The sequence below is a fragment of the Bufo gargarizans genome, chromosome 2 (genome assembly GCF_014858855.1).
Source record: "Bufo gargarizans isolate SCDJY-AF-19 chromosome 2, ASM1485885v1, whole genome shotgun sequence".
Taxonomy (NCBI): domain Eukaryota; kingdom Metazoa; phylum Chordata; class Amphibia; order Anura; family Bufonidae; genus Bufo; species Bufo gargarizans.
Window position 1 is genome coordinate 482,621,142 of NC_058081.1, and position 15,795 is coordinate 482,636,936.

Below are 15,795 nucleotides of genomic sequence, written 5' to 3' on the forward strand. Positions count from 1 at the left end.
AATTGAGAGGTCTGTAATTTTTATCGTAGGTACACTTCAACGGTGAGAGACAAACAAAAAAGAAAATCCAGAAAATCACTTTGTATGATTTTTAAATAATTAGTTTGCATTTTATTGCATGAAATAAGTATTTGATACAACAGAAAAACAGAATTGTATTTAGTACAGAAGCCTTTGCTTGCAATTACAGAGGTCAGACGATTCCTGTAGTTCTTGAGCAAGTCTGCACACTCTGCAGCAGGGATTTTGGCCCAGTCTTCCATATAAATCTTCTCCAGATGTTTCAGGGCTGTCGCTGGGCTACATTGAGTTTCAGCTCCCTCCAAAGATTTTCAATTGGGTTCAGGTCTGGAGACTGGCTAGGCCACTCCAGGACCTTGAAATGCTTCTTACGGAGCCACTCCTTATTGCCCATGCTGTGTTTTTTGGGTCATAGTCATGGTGGAAGACCCAGCCACAACCCACCTTCAATGCTCTTACTGAGGGAAGGAGGTCGTTAGCCAAAATCTTGCGTTATATGGCCCCACCCATCCTTCCTTTAATACGGTGCAGTCATCCTGTCCCCTTTTCAGAAGAGCACCCCCAACGTATGATGTTTCCACCCCCATGCTTTATGGTTGGGACGGTGTTCTTGGGATTGTACTCATCCTTCTTCTTCCTTCAAACACAGCAAGTGGAGTTGATACCAAAAAGTTTTATTTTGGTCTCATCTGACCACATGACCTTCTCCCATGCCTCTTCTGGATCATCCAGATGGTCATTGGCGAACTTCAAACGGGCCGGGACATGTGCTGGAGTAAGCAGGGGAACCTTGCATGACCTGCAGGATTTTAATCCACGACGGCGTAATGTGTTACTAATGGTATTCTTTGAGACTGTGGTCCCAACTCTTCAGGTCATTGACCAGGTCCTCCAGTGTAGTTCTGGGCTGATTCCTGACCTCTCTCAGAATCATCCTTACCCCACGAGGCAAGATCTTGCATGGAGCCCCAGACCGAGGAAGATTAACATTCAACTTCTGTTTCTTCTATGTTCTAATAAATGCACCAACAGTTGTTGCCTTCTCACAAAGCTGCTTGCCTATTGTCCTGTAGCCAATCCTAGCATTGTGCAGGTCTACAATTTTGTCCTTGGCGTCTTTAGACAGCTCTTTGGTCTTGGCCTTAGTAGAGAGGTTGGAGTGTGATTGATTGAGAGTGTGGACAGGTGTCTTTTATACAGGTAACTAGTTCAAACAGGTGTAAATAATACAGGTAATGAGTGCAGGAGGAGGAGGGCTTCTTAAAGAAAACCTAACAGGTCTGTGAGAGCCAGAATTTTTTTAATTCATGAAATAAAATGCAAATTAATTATTTAAAAATACAATGCGATTTTCTGGATTTTTTTGGGGGGGGGGGGGGTTGGCCTCATGGTGTGGGGATGCTGTTCTTCAGCAGGGACAGGGAAGCTGAAGTTGATGGGAAGATGGACGAAGCCAAGTACAGGGCAATGTACAAAGCTGGTAGACACATACCCCAGAAGACTTGCAGCTGTAATTGCAGGGAAAGATGGTCCTACAAAGTATTGACTCTAGGGACTGTCACTGAATACATATGCGCTCCACACTTTTCATTTTTATTTATTAAAATTTTTGAAAACCATGTATAATTTTCTTTTCACTTCAGACATACTTGCTACTTTGTGTTGGTCTATCACATAAAATAAAAATAAAAATATTTTGTGGGTGTAACATGAAAAATGTGGAAAAGTTCAAGGGCTATGAATACTCTTTCAAGGCACTGCATATTGGAGTATATGGAGGACCTGACAACCACTGAGCTGGAAATCAACTGTCCAGTATTGGCTGGATAGGAGTGCAGCTCACTATAAGGCCTCATGCACACAACAGTATTTTTTTGCTGTCCGCAAAAAGGGGTTCCGTTGTTCCGTGATCCGTATCTGTTTCCGTGTGTCTTCCTTTATTTTTGGAGGATCTCCAAACATGAAGGAAAGTAAAAAAAAAATATATATCTAAGTTTAGTTTGCCATGCAAATGATAGGAAAAAAGCGGACGCGGACGACAATCTTGTGTGCATCCGTTTTTTTTCACGGACCCATTGGCTTGAATGGGTCAGCGAACCATTGGCCGTGAAAAAAATAGGACAGGTCATATTTTTTTCACGGACTGGAAACACGGATCACGGACGCGGATGACAAACGGTGCATTAGCCGAGTTTTCCACAGACCCATTGAAAGTCAATGGGTCTGCAGAAAATCACGGAAAACGGACACAACGGTCGTGTGCATGAGGCCAAATAAGGCTCCATTCACACGTCTGCAATTCTGTTCTGCATTTTGCGGAATGGAATTGCGGTCCCATTCATTTCTATGGGACCGCACAATGTGCTGCCCGGATCCGGAAATGCGGACTCGCACTTCCGGGTCCACATTTCTGTTCCCCCAAAAAATAGAACATGTCCTATTCTTGTCCTGCAATTGTGGACAATATTAGGCATTTTCTATTAAGTGCTGGCGATGTACGGTCTGCAAAATGCGGAACGCACATTGCTGGTGTCCGTGTTTTGCGGATCCGTAGATGTGTGAATGAACCCTAAGAGGGGAATATGTTGCCAAGATTAGGCTACTTTCACACTAGCGTTTTAGTTTTCCCAGTATTGAGATCAGTCATAGGGGGGCTCAATACTGGTTAAAAAAAAAAAAAAAAAACGCTTCAGTTTTACCCCATACATTGTTATTGAGGACATAACTGAACTGAACAGAATGCATTCCGTTCCGTTTAGTTGCGGTCCCATACTGGAGAGCAAACCGCAACATGTTGTAGTTTGCTTTCCGTCCTGGGATGCAAAGGCCCCATTGAGTGGGCTGAAACATTGCCTGGGAATAAATAGGCAATCACCTTTTTTCACCATACTTGGAGTGCTGCCTATTTTTTGGGATGGGAGCAAGACGGACTCGCATGACCCCCAATGCAAGTCAATGGGGACGGATCAGCTTTCTCTGCCACAATAGAAAACGGATCCGTCCTCCATTGACTTTAATTGGAGTTCATGACGGATCCGTCTTGGCAATGTTAAAGATAATACAACCGGATCCGTTCATAACGGATGCAGATGGTTGTATTATCAGTAACGGAAGCGTTTTTGCTGAACCCTGCCGGATCGAGTAAAAACGCTAGTGTGAAAGTAGCCTTAACTGGCTGATAAATTTAGAAAGGTGGAATATAGGAAAAGAAGTGCTGTAAATACACATGAGAAATGATGGCCACTCTGGAATGATGCTTCTGGGTTGGCATTACAACAGTTGATGATATACAGGTTTGGGTTTAATGTAGGGTGCGGACAAAACTCTTTAGTTTTGGGAGTGTTGTAGGGATTGGTTGTGGGAGGGTTCCTCATTAATATTTGCAATGTTCTGCTGGCCTTATACAATATGTCTATCCTACTAACGCACATCTGCCTGCAATGCCGATATAACGGGTGGCAGGTGGTCTGCACTCGAAGTTACGTATTGGACATTCTTGACTTTTCAGATTTAGTTTTGTTGCAAAAAATACTAAAATCTTTAATAAAAAAAATATGCAATTTAAAATTCTACCTGTGTCTTGTACTACAGCTTAGTCCCATTCAAGCTAGTGAGGTTGAGCTGCAATACCACAGACAGCTGATCGGGTGGCGCTGTTTTTGGTTAAAAGTAACCACATTGTTTTAAAGGGAACCTGTCACCTGGATTTTGTGTATAGAGTTGAGGACACGGCCTGCTAGATGGCCGCTAGCACATCCACAATACCCAGTCCCTATAGCTCTGTGTGCTTTTATTGTGTATTGGCCATCTAGCAACCCATGTCCTCAGCTCTATACCCAAAATCCAGGTGACAGGTTCCCTTTAAAGTCAAATTTTACACAATTATGGCAGTAAAATGTTCCAAATTATCAATTACAAAAAATAAATTATGTGGGATAACAACTAGTTTTTAACGGCCCATAAAAAGGAAAATTTTCTGAAGTGAACCATAACCTTTGAGAATTTACATACAAAATACAGAACATAAACACTTCACTTTTTTTTTTTTTTTTTTTAAACACATTTTCATTGTGAAATCATGGAAAAACCCAGTTCCTGCGAAAGAGGAGGTGCCGTAACACTAACCCATGAGAAAAGACTGGCTGAAATCTAGAGACTGCTGTCAAATGTGCAGACTTCTGGAGAAAGCGATTGTGAATTACTGAAATGTGGGCAAGACAGAGCCGTTAATAAAGGGGTCTTCTCCTATGGGGGCCTTTTGGGCAGACCCCTTCTGCCAGCATGGCCAGACCTGCAGAGGGAACCATACTTTTCTACGCTTCGCTTCCCTGGCCCCACTGCAGATCTGAGGTCTCCCATTTGACCACTGCAAGTAGGACATACGGTGCTGTCCGCATCGTATGTCCTTTCCTTGGGCCTGGAAAAAAATAAAATGACAAAACGTGTCCCATCATTGTCCGTTTTTAAGATAGAAAATGTGGTAGCGAGGTACCAGCCAGTACCAAAACCCACTTCAGATTCCTATTTTAAACTGGTTTTAAATATATGCAGATATAAATACAGTAGTCATTCACCGAAGACTAGCGTGACCTCGAGTGATGCAGCATTAAAATGTTATGGCTCCGTGTAGGTAAAGTTTGTATGGGAAAAAGCATTAAAAATTAAAGGTTTTGAACGAATCAACTTGGGATCCGAAAGTCGATTCGCTCAAGCCTAGCCATAAGCCACATTCCTGTCATACAGACATTACCTGGATCAGATTCAAGCTCAGGCGGCCATACTACATGGGTACGTGCCTATTCCGCCTGTCAATCAGTACAGCTATGTTACTACCGGGATCAGCAACCTCCGGTACCTCCAGCTGGTCAGAAACTACAACTCCAAGAATCCTCCTTTCACTTCTATGGGAGTTAGAAGAACAGTCGAGCACGTTTGCATGCTGGGATCCCTGGTCTAGTAGATGCTATAATTTTATGGGATCCATCTTAGTCAAGGATCCTTAATGGGGTTTTCTGAGACTTTTTAACTGATCGGTGGGGGTCTGAAAATCGGGATCACAGGCGATCAGCTGTTTGAGAAGGCCCCGGGGTGACTTCTCGCAGCTCACCAAGCACAACACTGTACACTGCATAGCGGCTGTGTCTGGTATCACAGCTCGGCCCCACCTAGTCACCGGCCTAGCGAAATCTGCGAGAAGACAGTGGCGTTCATGGGAGCACCATGGCCTTCTCAAACAGCTGATCGGTGGGAGTCCCAGGTGTCAGACCCCTACCGATCAGATACCGATGACCTATCCAAAAGGAAAGGTCATCAGTAAAAAGTCTTGGAAAACCCCTTTAACTCCAGGATACACATAAGATGTGTTACTACATAACTACAGAATAGCACGCCGCTCTTGCCAAGGAATAAAGTTAGCTCAGCTCATATGTATGCACATGACTTATTCCTCGATGACCAAGCTATTGTTATACCAGGATCTCCGTGTTACTCACGGTCCTGTCCTATCCATCACCTAACATTAGAAAGCCCCATACCGGCCTGACTCACTACACGCTCAAGTTTCAATCCCTTAGTCAGGGACAGATGTCAAAGCAAAGACAAGTGCAAAAAAACTACACTATTGCACAACCAGGAAATGTGTCCTGGACGGCCGATTTACACAACACAGGGCGAGTGGAACCGTAACCACTTGGGAACAGAATGTTCATGTAATCACATATGTGCCGCATTATGGTCAGCGGCGTTTAAACAGATAAAAAACGAATTCCTCTAGAATGGCTATGGTAGCGGAAGTCCCAAAGTGCAGTGCTGTTCCATGAAAATAGTAGGTTCATACATATGATTTTGCCAATGCGTATGGCAACTACTTTCACACTCGCATTTTGTGCGGATCCGTTTTGTATCCGCACAGATGGATGCGCACCAATAATGCAAACGCTTGTATCTGTTAATAACGGATTCATTTGCATTATTCATTAAAAAAAAGTCTAAGTCAAAACGGATCTGTCTTGACTGACATTGAAAGTTAATGGGGGATGGATCAGTTTTCAATTGCACCATATTGTGTCAGTGAAAAACTGATCCGTCCCCATTGACTTACATTGTAAGTCAGGACGGATCCGTTTGGCTCCGCATAGTCAGACGGTCACCAAAACACTGCAAGCTGCTTTTTAGTGACTGTCTAAAAAACGCAACGGAGACCAAACGCAGCCAAACTGATGCCTTCTGAAAGGATCCTTATCCATTAAGAATGCATTGGGGCTGAACTAATCCGTTTTGGGCCGCTTGTCAGAGCCCTGAAACGGATCTCACAAGCGGACCCAGAAACGCCAGTGTGAAAGTAGCCTTAAAGGGGTTGTCTCATCACAGACAATCCCTTTCAGAATCAGCTTATTCATGGGGGTCCAGCTGTCAAGGGAAGCCTTGAACGGCCAGAAAATCACCCTGCAGGGCAGATGACGTTTTACCTGGCAGCCACATTCAGATTGTCCTACAGAGTAGCCTAAAAGCCAGGACCACAAGTAAAGTTCTGATGGTCTTTGGTTTTTCCCATCGATGACAATGAGGAATAATTGTGACTTGACCAGGGCTAAAACAAAATCGATGCCTTTAACCGTCACAGCATGGGAAGTTGGGCTTTTCTTCCCGTGTCCGTTCCATTATTTTTTTTTTTTGTGGACTGTATGAGGAACCATTCATTTCAACGGGTTCGCAAAAAAACAGAAGTTACTTCATGTGCATTCCGTTTCCATATGTCCGCATGTCCGTTACGCAAAAAAAAATAGAACATGTCCTATTATTGTCCGCATTACGGACAAGGATAGGACTGTTCTATCAGGAGCCAGCTGTTCCGTTCCACAAAATACGGAATGCGCACAGATGTCATCCGTATTTTTTGCGTATCTGTTTTTTTGCAGACCTCAAACTACATACGGTCGTGTGCAGGAGAAATCCAGCATGGTAAATCAATGACTACAGAGCTACTGTAAGTTCACCTTCAACCCATTTTATAGTGCTTGAAAAGGCACTAGGTCGTTATTTGCATTTTATTCTCCTCCAGTTTTCGGCAATTAATACAGCCCCGACTGCTTAACATACAGACTGTGCTCAAACTGCGTTTCAAAGCGCTCAGTGCCGAGATGTACTATGCATTTTTGGAGTTTTATTGAATAATATACAAGTACAGTATAGCATTAGCACGTGTATCAAGGTAATGCATAGGGTGTATATGTTACATACATAGAAATAAAACTAAAATGCGCACCAGGGTTTCAATCACTATCGTAGATGAAGCGCGGCAGTGAGTATATGTCTGGAATGGGGAAATGTCAAAGTCAACATGCTCCCCACACTTTTCAAAACTTTGGGGGACATTGTCTATTTTTATATACTATACTCTCAAAAGGGATAATTTGGTTCACTAGGGATTCACATTGGTTTACAGTGGGTGGGTGGTCTCCGTCCATCTTCGTGCTACAGCTTTCTTTGCCAGGAATAGAGCCTATCGCAAAAATATCCTGGTGCGATGGGGCCTCCTCCTCCTCTAGGAGACCCAGTAAGCAAACTTCAGGCTCGTCTGGAGATCACTGCCTCTAATATATCAGTAACCTCCTGCCAGAAGGATTTCAAATCCGTACATTCCCAAATGTAGCCTTGTTCTTCATCCATGACACAGAGTGTGGCGTATTCTGCCCATCTTATACAACCTTGTAGGGGTCAAATAGCATCTGCTTAGAACGACCAGCTCTATTAATCTGTTATTAGCAGAAGGCGAAACATTTAGAGGGGACTCCAAAGCCTCCTGCCATTCCTCTGTAGTTAAAAGACCTCATGCACACGACCGTTGTGTGTTTTGGGGCCGCAAATCGGGAATACGCAAAACACGTTCGCGGAACGGCATGGTCAGCCTTTAATATAACGGTCTATTCTTGTCCGCAAAGCGCGGACAAGAATAGGACAGGTTACATTTTTTTTGCGGACCACGGAACGGAGCAACGGATGCGGAAAAAACATGGAGTGCTGTGCGCATCTTTTACGGCCCCATTGAAGTGAAAGAGTCCGCATCCGAGCTGACAAAACTGCGGCTCGGATGTGGACCAAAACAACGGCCGTGTGCATGAGGCCTTAGAAAGAATATATTCCTTCCACTTGGTTTCAACTAGTAGTGGAGTTAAGGCCATGCGAGAGCTCCGATTTCTAGTTTTTTCTAAATTTACATAAAATAAAAAAATTTGCCATAGAAATAAATTAATGACAATTCTGCAATAAAAATACAACCTGACCCGCTTAATGTACAGGCTCAATTCAAACTGCGTTTCAAAGTTCTCGGTGCCGAGAGGTGTGCTATGTATTTCTGGAGACAATCAAATTTACATTTAGGAAAAAGAAAATAAAAAAAAATCCACCATAGAAATAAATGAATCGTAATTAGACAGCACAATCTGCCGCCGGCAAAGCAAGCTGAAAGATCCGAATTGCCTGAAGAACGAGCATTTAGTCATTCATTGTGCAATCGGCAGCAGTATTAGACTGACAGAGAATCTGCCCGTCTAATATACCCTTAAGAAGTGGCGGTCAGATGGAAACGAACATGACTGCAGGTCTGAAGTATGAGGCACATAGGAGCTGGAGACACAAAATGCTGAGAGGTTTTTGCTCAAGAACATTTGCAAAGCCGCTTCATTTTTCATTTTAGGTCCACCACAACATACCAAAATAGGATTGCAAACAAGGACATATGGGGTCATTTATCAAACTGGTGTAAAGTAGGACTGACTTAGTTGCCCGTAGCAACCAATCACCTTTCATTTTGACAGCTCCTTTGGAAAATGAAAGGAGGAATCCGATTGGTTGCTATGGGCAACTAAGCCAGTTCTACTTTACACCAGTTTGATAAATAACCCCCAATAGATTTTAAAAGATGGTTGCAAGGAACTGCCATAACTCAAAGAGCTACAGCAGATGAAGACACGTTCATCAAGGCTTCTTGGCCAGGCATACAATGCACTCTAGTTATTGTAGCATATGAAATACTAAAAATAAACTCCTAGTTCTGCATCCGACGTCTCCCTTGTGCACAGCAAAGCCCGGCAAGTGGCCGGTAACACCTAGAGGTGATGAATATCTGCTCACCAAACCATAGGACTTCTTTATTCATACATGAAACACAGGCTGACGCATTTCGGGCTACTAGAAAGAAAGCTCACCAAACAAAAATTCAAGAGCACTCACCGAATACCTGGATTCAGGAGATTTTCTTTTCTCGCTGGGGTCCAAGACGTCAAACTCAGATGAGGACCCCTAAAAGAGAATACTTTATTAAAAGTACTTCCAAGATTCAGTTATGGAGAAGTGACCAGTCTCCCAGAAAAGCAAAGCAGGACACCCAAGGGGAATATCAAATGTCTTGCAGTAAGATATTAATCTACATCTATCACTACACGGCGCAACCAGAATGGCAAGGCTTCCGTCGGTGAGAGACTCCATAAGCAAGTGGCATCAGTCCTGCAGGTAGGTTCCAGAGTGTACACAGAAATATACATACGAGGGGCTACATGGGCATTACCGTATAGAGGAGTAGCAGAGCTGCCCTTTAACCACTTAGGGCTGTATTAGACAGCCTGATTGTGCAGGCGACTGTCAGGGTGGAGGTAATCCTTCCTGCAAATGGTCTGCTTGCTAGAGGAGGACACCGCTGATATTAGCACGCCATCGCTCATCCCCATGCTGTCTAGTTGTTTGCAGGCAGCAGAGTGCGTTTACACAGCACAATCCGCCATGGGCAAACAATGATTTTTGAGCATGCTAAAAAAAAAAAAAAAAAAAAAAAAAAAAAAAATTTATAAAAATAAAATATAACACGATTGTCCGATGAGCAATTTTCTAGGTTGAATGTTTAGTGACACACTAATGCAGGTGGCAAAGGACAATGCTCAGGCAAAACGGGAACGCGGTGTGTAGACGAGATTTCGATCTTGTGGCCGACATGATAGAGATTTGAACTTCTATCAAACAAACGCTAAGGGGCGGCAAAGGGGGCGCGGGGCAAGCTTGAATTCAAGCGAGAAAGCCGCTGCACCCCTGACTTCAAGAGCCTAGTTTACATAATGCGGGCATTTCTGGCATTAGGCACATCTGACATCTGATAGGACAAAAACAACTTTGGAATCAAGCTACAGACGGCTAGAAGGTAATGCTGCCGCTTTTCTAGGTGACAGGTTCCATTGATGGACTTTTATGGTATGGCAGGCTGCATGTGTCCAAGTCACGCTACTCACACCAGCCACTGACCACACAATTTTGCGGTAAAATTGTATGGCCATTGGCTTCCGTAAATTGCCTCCGGCTTAGCCATATGTAAAATAGTAGCAGTTTGTAAGGCTGAAAAAAGACATACGTCCATCCAGTTAGCTCCAATACTGACCCCTGAGGTACCCACTAGTGACAGTGACCCAATCTGAGTGTGTACCGTTAATAACCACCCTCTGTTTTCTATCACTGAGCCACTACTTACCCTACATACAGACATTTTCCCTCAGCTGTGCCGTCTTTTATAAATATATTTTTGCCTACAATGTAATACTATTGTATGATGGAACATTGCTGCCACTCAATGTACAACGCACATGCAGCCTGCTAAAATCTTCATAGGAATGCTGCAACCCGGCAATCGCCTGCTCGTTAGTTACATGCAGCAATCTCCTCCACAGTTATGGGGAGGAGCGATCATTATGCCATCGCTTGTCCCCGTACTGACTTGTTGTTTGCCGGCAGAAGATCGTGATTAGATAACAAAGATGATTTTTAAGCATGTTTAAAAATCCCGCAGCAGCAGTATTAAGACTCATGCAGACGTCATCCTGCTTAGTGCAGAAGTGCACTGCGTCATTGGTTGCTATGACGCCATGCGCTTCGTGCAGCCGCTGCTGCTGTACAGTAATACACTCGTATAGATCATACCAGTGTATTACTGTAAAGCAGCCGCGGCATGAAGCGCACGGCGTCTTAGCAACCAATGACGCCGTGCGCTCCTGCACTAAGCAGGATGCCGGTCCGGTATCTCACGGACCGTTTTCCACGGACGTCTGCATGAGGCTTTGCACTGCCAGATCATCGCTAACAATGATCGTTAGTGAGTATCTGGCCAACTATCGTAATACAGGCTTTACAGTACAAGAACTTACACTGCACATCAATCTACTTACACTTGCTGGGATTTTGGGAACAACCATCGAGCGAACATCAGATTCCTTGTCATTTACATCGGATAGCTCAACATGCAAAAAATCTTCTGCCTTTTCCTGCTCTGAAATGTTAAGGAGATTTACATGTAAATACACTAACAATGGAAAACAGCTGAAACAATGACATCTTTGATAAATCAAGATGTTGTATCGATGACATATTAGAAGATGGTTTGTAATGTATGCTCTGCTCCATCATCAGTATAAATAAAACGCTCCCATCTGCAGAACCCTATAATAGCTGGGAAACGGAATACTTCTATGTGATACTTGTCTACATCTTGGGAAAGCTTCATATACCAGGTCACATAAAATCTTAAATGGTCGCTCATTTTTTACCCAACTTTGGATATGTTTCTCTTAGGCTCCATTCACACGACCGCAATTGTGCGGAACGTGTGCGGACCCATTAATTCTCTATGGGGACGGAATGGATGCGTATCTCCGCATTTCCGGAGCGCGCCGCCGATCTTCCGGTCCATGGCTCCGGAAAACAACAGAGCATGTTCTATTCTTGTCTGCGATTGTGGACAAGAATAGGCATTTCTATGGGGGTGCCGGCCGGGTGTATTGCGGATCCGCAATTTGCACTACGGACGGGTGAATGGACCCTTATGGGAGAAAAATGCCTTGATCTAGGTTATTTTTCTGCCTCTCTCCTGTGCCCGTCATTAGTGTATGGTCCTATGCCCACAGGCAGCACGTGTACACTTGGCTCAGGTATGGGAGGTGTCGGAAGTAAAGGGATTTCACCGAAATAGTTGCAGGGTCAGCTGCCCCCTTCAGTGACGTTCTTCTGACTGGAGACTTACCTGTGTTCATCTTTCCAGTGATTGGAGCATGGGGGTTTGCCGAAGATGACGACTGTAGATCTCTGGTGTCTTTTATAAGGGCTTCTGCTTTCTGGTGGAGATTGTGGGCCACGTTCTGTGATTCTTCCAGCAGTTCACCTGAGAGAGGCAGAGAACGTCAGAATGAGGGTGAAAAGCAGGAGGGAAGGTGGGTTATAAAAGCAGACTGAGGAGAATGGAAAGAGAAAGTACAGGAGGAGAATGGAAACTGCACTATGCCCTTATCTGTCACACAATCTGGTTCTACCATTTATGAGGGATTTCTTGCTAGCAAAGCATATCATACTGGCTTAGGCCATATACCGTACACAGCTGTTGGAAAGCTACTTCTTCAGACCTACAGTACACCCCCATCTGCCATCGAGGAAAAAGAACCAGGACACTTCCAGATCCTCACGAAATAGGTAAATTTGGCTGATGTTTGTCTAATGGTCACTTTTACAAATGAGGTTGTTAGTAGCTCTCGTTAATAGAGGGGAGTGAGGATCCCCTCTATGATGGGACATTATTAAGGGCAGTGAGTGTGGACTTGCTGTGCCAACCAACTGGTTTGATTTTGGGCTAGTCCTGAAGGAGCTATCCTGGTGGTCGCCTGGTTTTTACCCTTTAACCCCTATGCAGGGATCTGGCCTTTGCTGTAGGGAAGCCACCAGACTGGTACCAGTTGGTATAGCCCAGATTTGGTTGGCTATTGACCCAGGGGAATCAGAGACACCAGTACGTGGCACTAAGGGAACAGGCCATACACGTAGTCAGGAAACAGGCAGCGGTCAGTACACAGGCAAACAGAATGGGCTCCAGAATGGTTAGTGCAGCCCCTTGGGCTCCATACCAGGTACTGTATATAAAATCATTTTTTACACTCAATAAAACCACTCAGAGATATGGGACAGGTATATTGCGGACATGCTAGCAGCGATCTAGCCGTGCATGTCCGCATCTCTACAGGGTAACAAGAGGCGACAGAATCCCTTTAAATCTACGCCAGCAAGGGAGCTGGCACAGATTGAAGTTTGGTGTACACTGGCGGATCATGCTCCGAAGTTATGTAGAGGCCTGTGCCTCTAGATAAGTACAGTGCATCCACTGTCGATGCAGGGGTATTAAGACTAGCGTCTAAAACGCCGGTCTAAATAAATGATTTATTAAACGCCAAGTAGAGAAAATTGCAACCCTATATTTCTATATGCATGTTTTTGGGAAATGTCATGACAATGTACTGTGACTTCAACATCTGCGCAGTTTATACCTGGGTCATTTACCAAGACTTGGGATTCCTGCCATGAATAATGCCAAGTTTGGTTTTCCCTTTTCAGTTATCCTAAAAAATAAGAATAAAACCCTATAAATTTTTCAAAAATAATTGTCATGGTCATGAACTAAGCCATTATCTATCCTATTGTATGGGGACTATATATACGGTTTATGTTCCCTCCATTTGTGGGGAAGTTGTCTGCAGTCTTTTGTATGTTTATCTGTTATCTGAATAGGGAAAGGCCAATTGTAGTTTATTTACGGACAGGAAGTCCAGAAAATCCCTGCTCCCATGATCACATACTTTATATCCACACATACCCAACCCCACTACATTAAGCATGTATGTAAATGGGAAAGGAAAAAAAAGCCTCTGCCAGGCACCCCAGGTGCAGTTTATCTCCTTGAATACAAAAGGGCTGGGCATGTTGTAGTCCAACAAGCCCAATCCCATCTCTCCTGAATCTGTCCTCAGGAGAGAGTCGAGAGGCCCCATATACATTAGGTACTGGACTGATCAGCCAAAATTGGCAGGCTTGGCCAACAGAAATCTAATGTGTATGGCCAGCTTAAAGGGAACCTGTCATAACCTTTTTTGCTGCCCTGACCGATAGAACGGTGCCACTCATGAGCTAAAAGTAAGTGGTTGCCGATAACGCCATTATAATCATCGCAGCCCAGGCCTGGACAAGAGTCATAGTTTTTCACATAAAAAATTCAGTTCAGCTGCTTTTAACTACCAGTAAATCTGCTGCTGGGAAACCTGGGTAGCAAGAGAAATGTCAGCCAATGCAGTAACTGGTTGGCCCTCAACCTTCCCAGACTCCAAACTGGAAGTTATCAGTGGGAAAGCTGGATGAAAACTCTTGTAATGGTGACCATTAGAGATGAAAATGATAAGAGTTATCAAGAGGGGAATTTTTAGGTCAGGTCAGTTTTGTACAGCCTGAGTGGCTCAAAGGTTTGATAAATTTGGTGCATCTTTTAGTCTAACAATTATTTCTTGACATGTTACCCCACTTCCTATGCCACCACATTTACTGTAGTAGGATTGCATGAATTTTTGTGACTTAAAAAAAAGTTACAGATGATAAATCTGGCTTAACACCGCCTGTACACAATCTGGCCCGGGCAGCAGGATCTGCATGCGACTTGCCGCCAATTTCCAGGTCACAAATGGACTTAGAACAAAAAGGTGTGGCCCAGCGATTAACAGTTGGCCACGTGTGGATTCCACTGCCGCCCCCGTCAAGCCAAACTCCGTTTGACAGGTTAACCATGCCCACTTTCCCAACAACTTTTCACAACTGGAGTGAGTGTGAGACCAGAATTCTGGTGTAATGGGTTGGAAAAATTACCCCTTGTGTATTTATCACATATACAGTTTATACACGTGAAATTTACCAAGACTTAGAATCCCTGCCATGCGTTCCGGCTGCTCATCAGTGAATTTGGGAGCACTACCACCTGGATCATATATTCTGTAGGGACTTCTGCCTTCCATTAATCAGCTACACATCCAACCAATGGTAATCTTACATCTCTAGAAGAAAAGAAGAGAACATGCAGCATTTATCTCCACACCATCGAGATAAGGAAAAAACTAGATTTTTATGAACTCCCCTGTAAAATCTCTTTCTCGCTTAGTTCATTGGGGAACACAGGACCATGGGTATAGCTGCTGCTGCCACTAGGAGGCAACACTAGGCTGAAAAGTGATATGCTCTCTCCAGGCTGGAGGGGGTATAGCTGGCAGGGGAGGAGTTATCAGTTTGTGCCCAAGCAGTAAGAGTAGGAAAGAAAAACAGATATAGGAAACAACCTATAACATAACCAATGCCAAGCGGAGCGAACTAAAACTGAGGACCGTACCAGTAAACCAACCACCATCACTTGCAGTAATAATAAAAACAATGGGTGGGAGCTGTGCCCCCCAATGAACTAAGCGAGAAAAATATATTTTACAGGCGAGTTCACAAAAATCTTGTTTTCTCGCTCGTATCTGTGGGGGACACAGGACCATGGGACGTTCCAAAGCAGTCCACGGGGCGGGAAGAACACACCCTCATGAAAACTGCCTCACAGAAGCTCAAGACACCGCTGCCTGCAAGACCTTGCGGCCCAGCACAGCGTCCGCTGATGCAAAAGTACGCACCTGGTAAAACTTGGTCTTCCTTGCACATGTTCACTAAGTCACTGCCTTACACAACTGTGAAGCGGAAGCATGGTGGAACCGAGCACAAGAGGCGCCCACCGCCCTGGTCGAGTGGGTCGTGACACTGAGGGACAGTACCTTGCCCCGAGAGCGGTATGCTTCCGCAATCGCCAAACGAATCTACTTGCCAATCGTCACCTTAGAGGCTGGCAAGCTTTTGCGGGGACCTTCAGGAACAACAAATAGGGAGTCCGTACGGCGGAACGAACTA

At 44.3% G+C, this 15,795-nt stretch overlaps 1 protein-coding gene across 1 annotated transcript in view; it reads right to left on the reverse strand.

Moving 5' to 3' along the window:
• TNIP1 (TNFAIP3 interacting protein 1) overlaps positions 1 to 15,795 on the reverse strand; it is a 111,842-nt gene that overhangs the window by 56,440 nt on the left and 39,607 nt on the right. The window contains 4 exon segments of the mRNA XM_044281147.1: positions 9,253 to 9,321; positions 11,226 to 11,326; positions 12,077 to 12,214; positions 14,774 to 14,912. Coding sequence (XP_044137082.1) covers positions 9,253 to 9,321; positions 11,226 to 11,326; positions 12,077 to 12,214; positions 14,774 to 14,873 — 408 coding nt within the window. The 5' untranslated portion in view covers positions 14,874 to 14,912.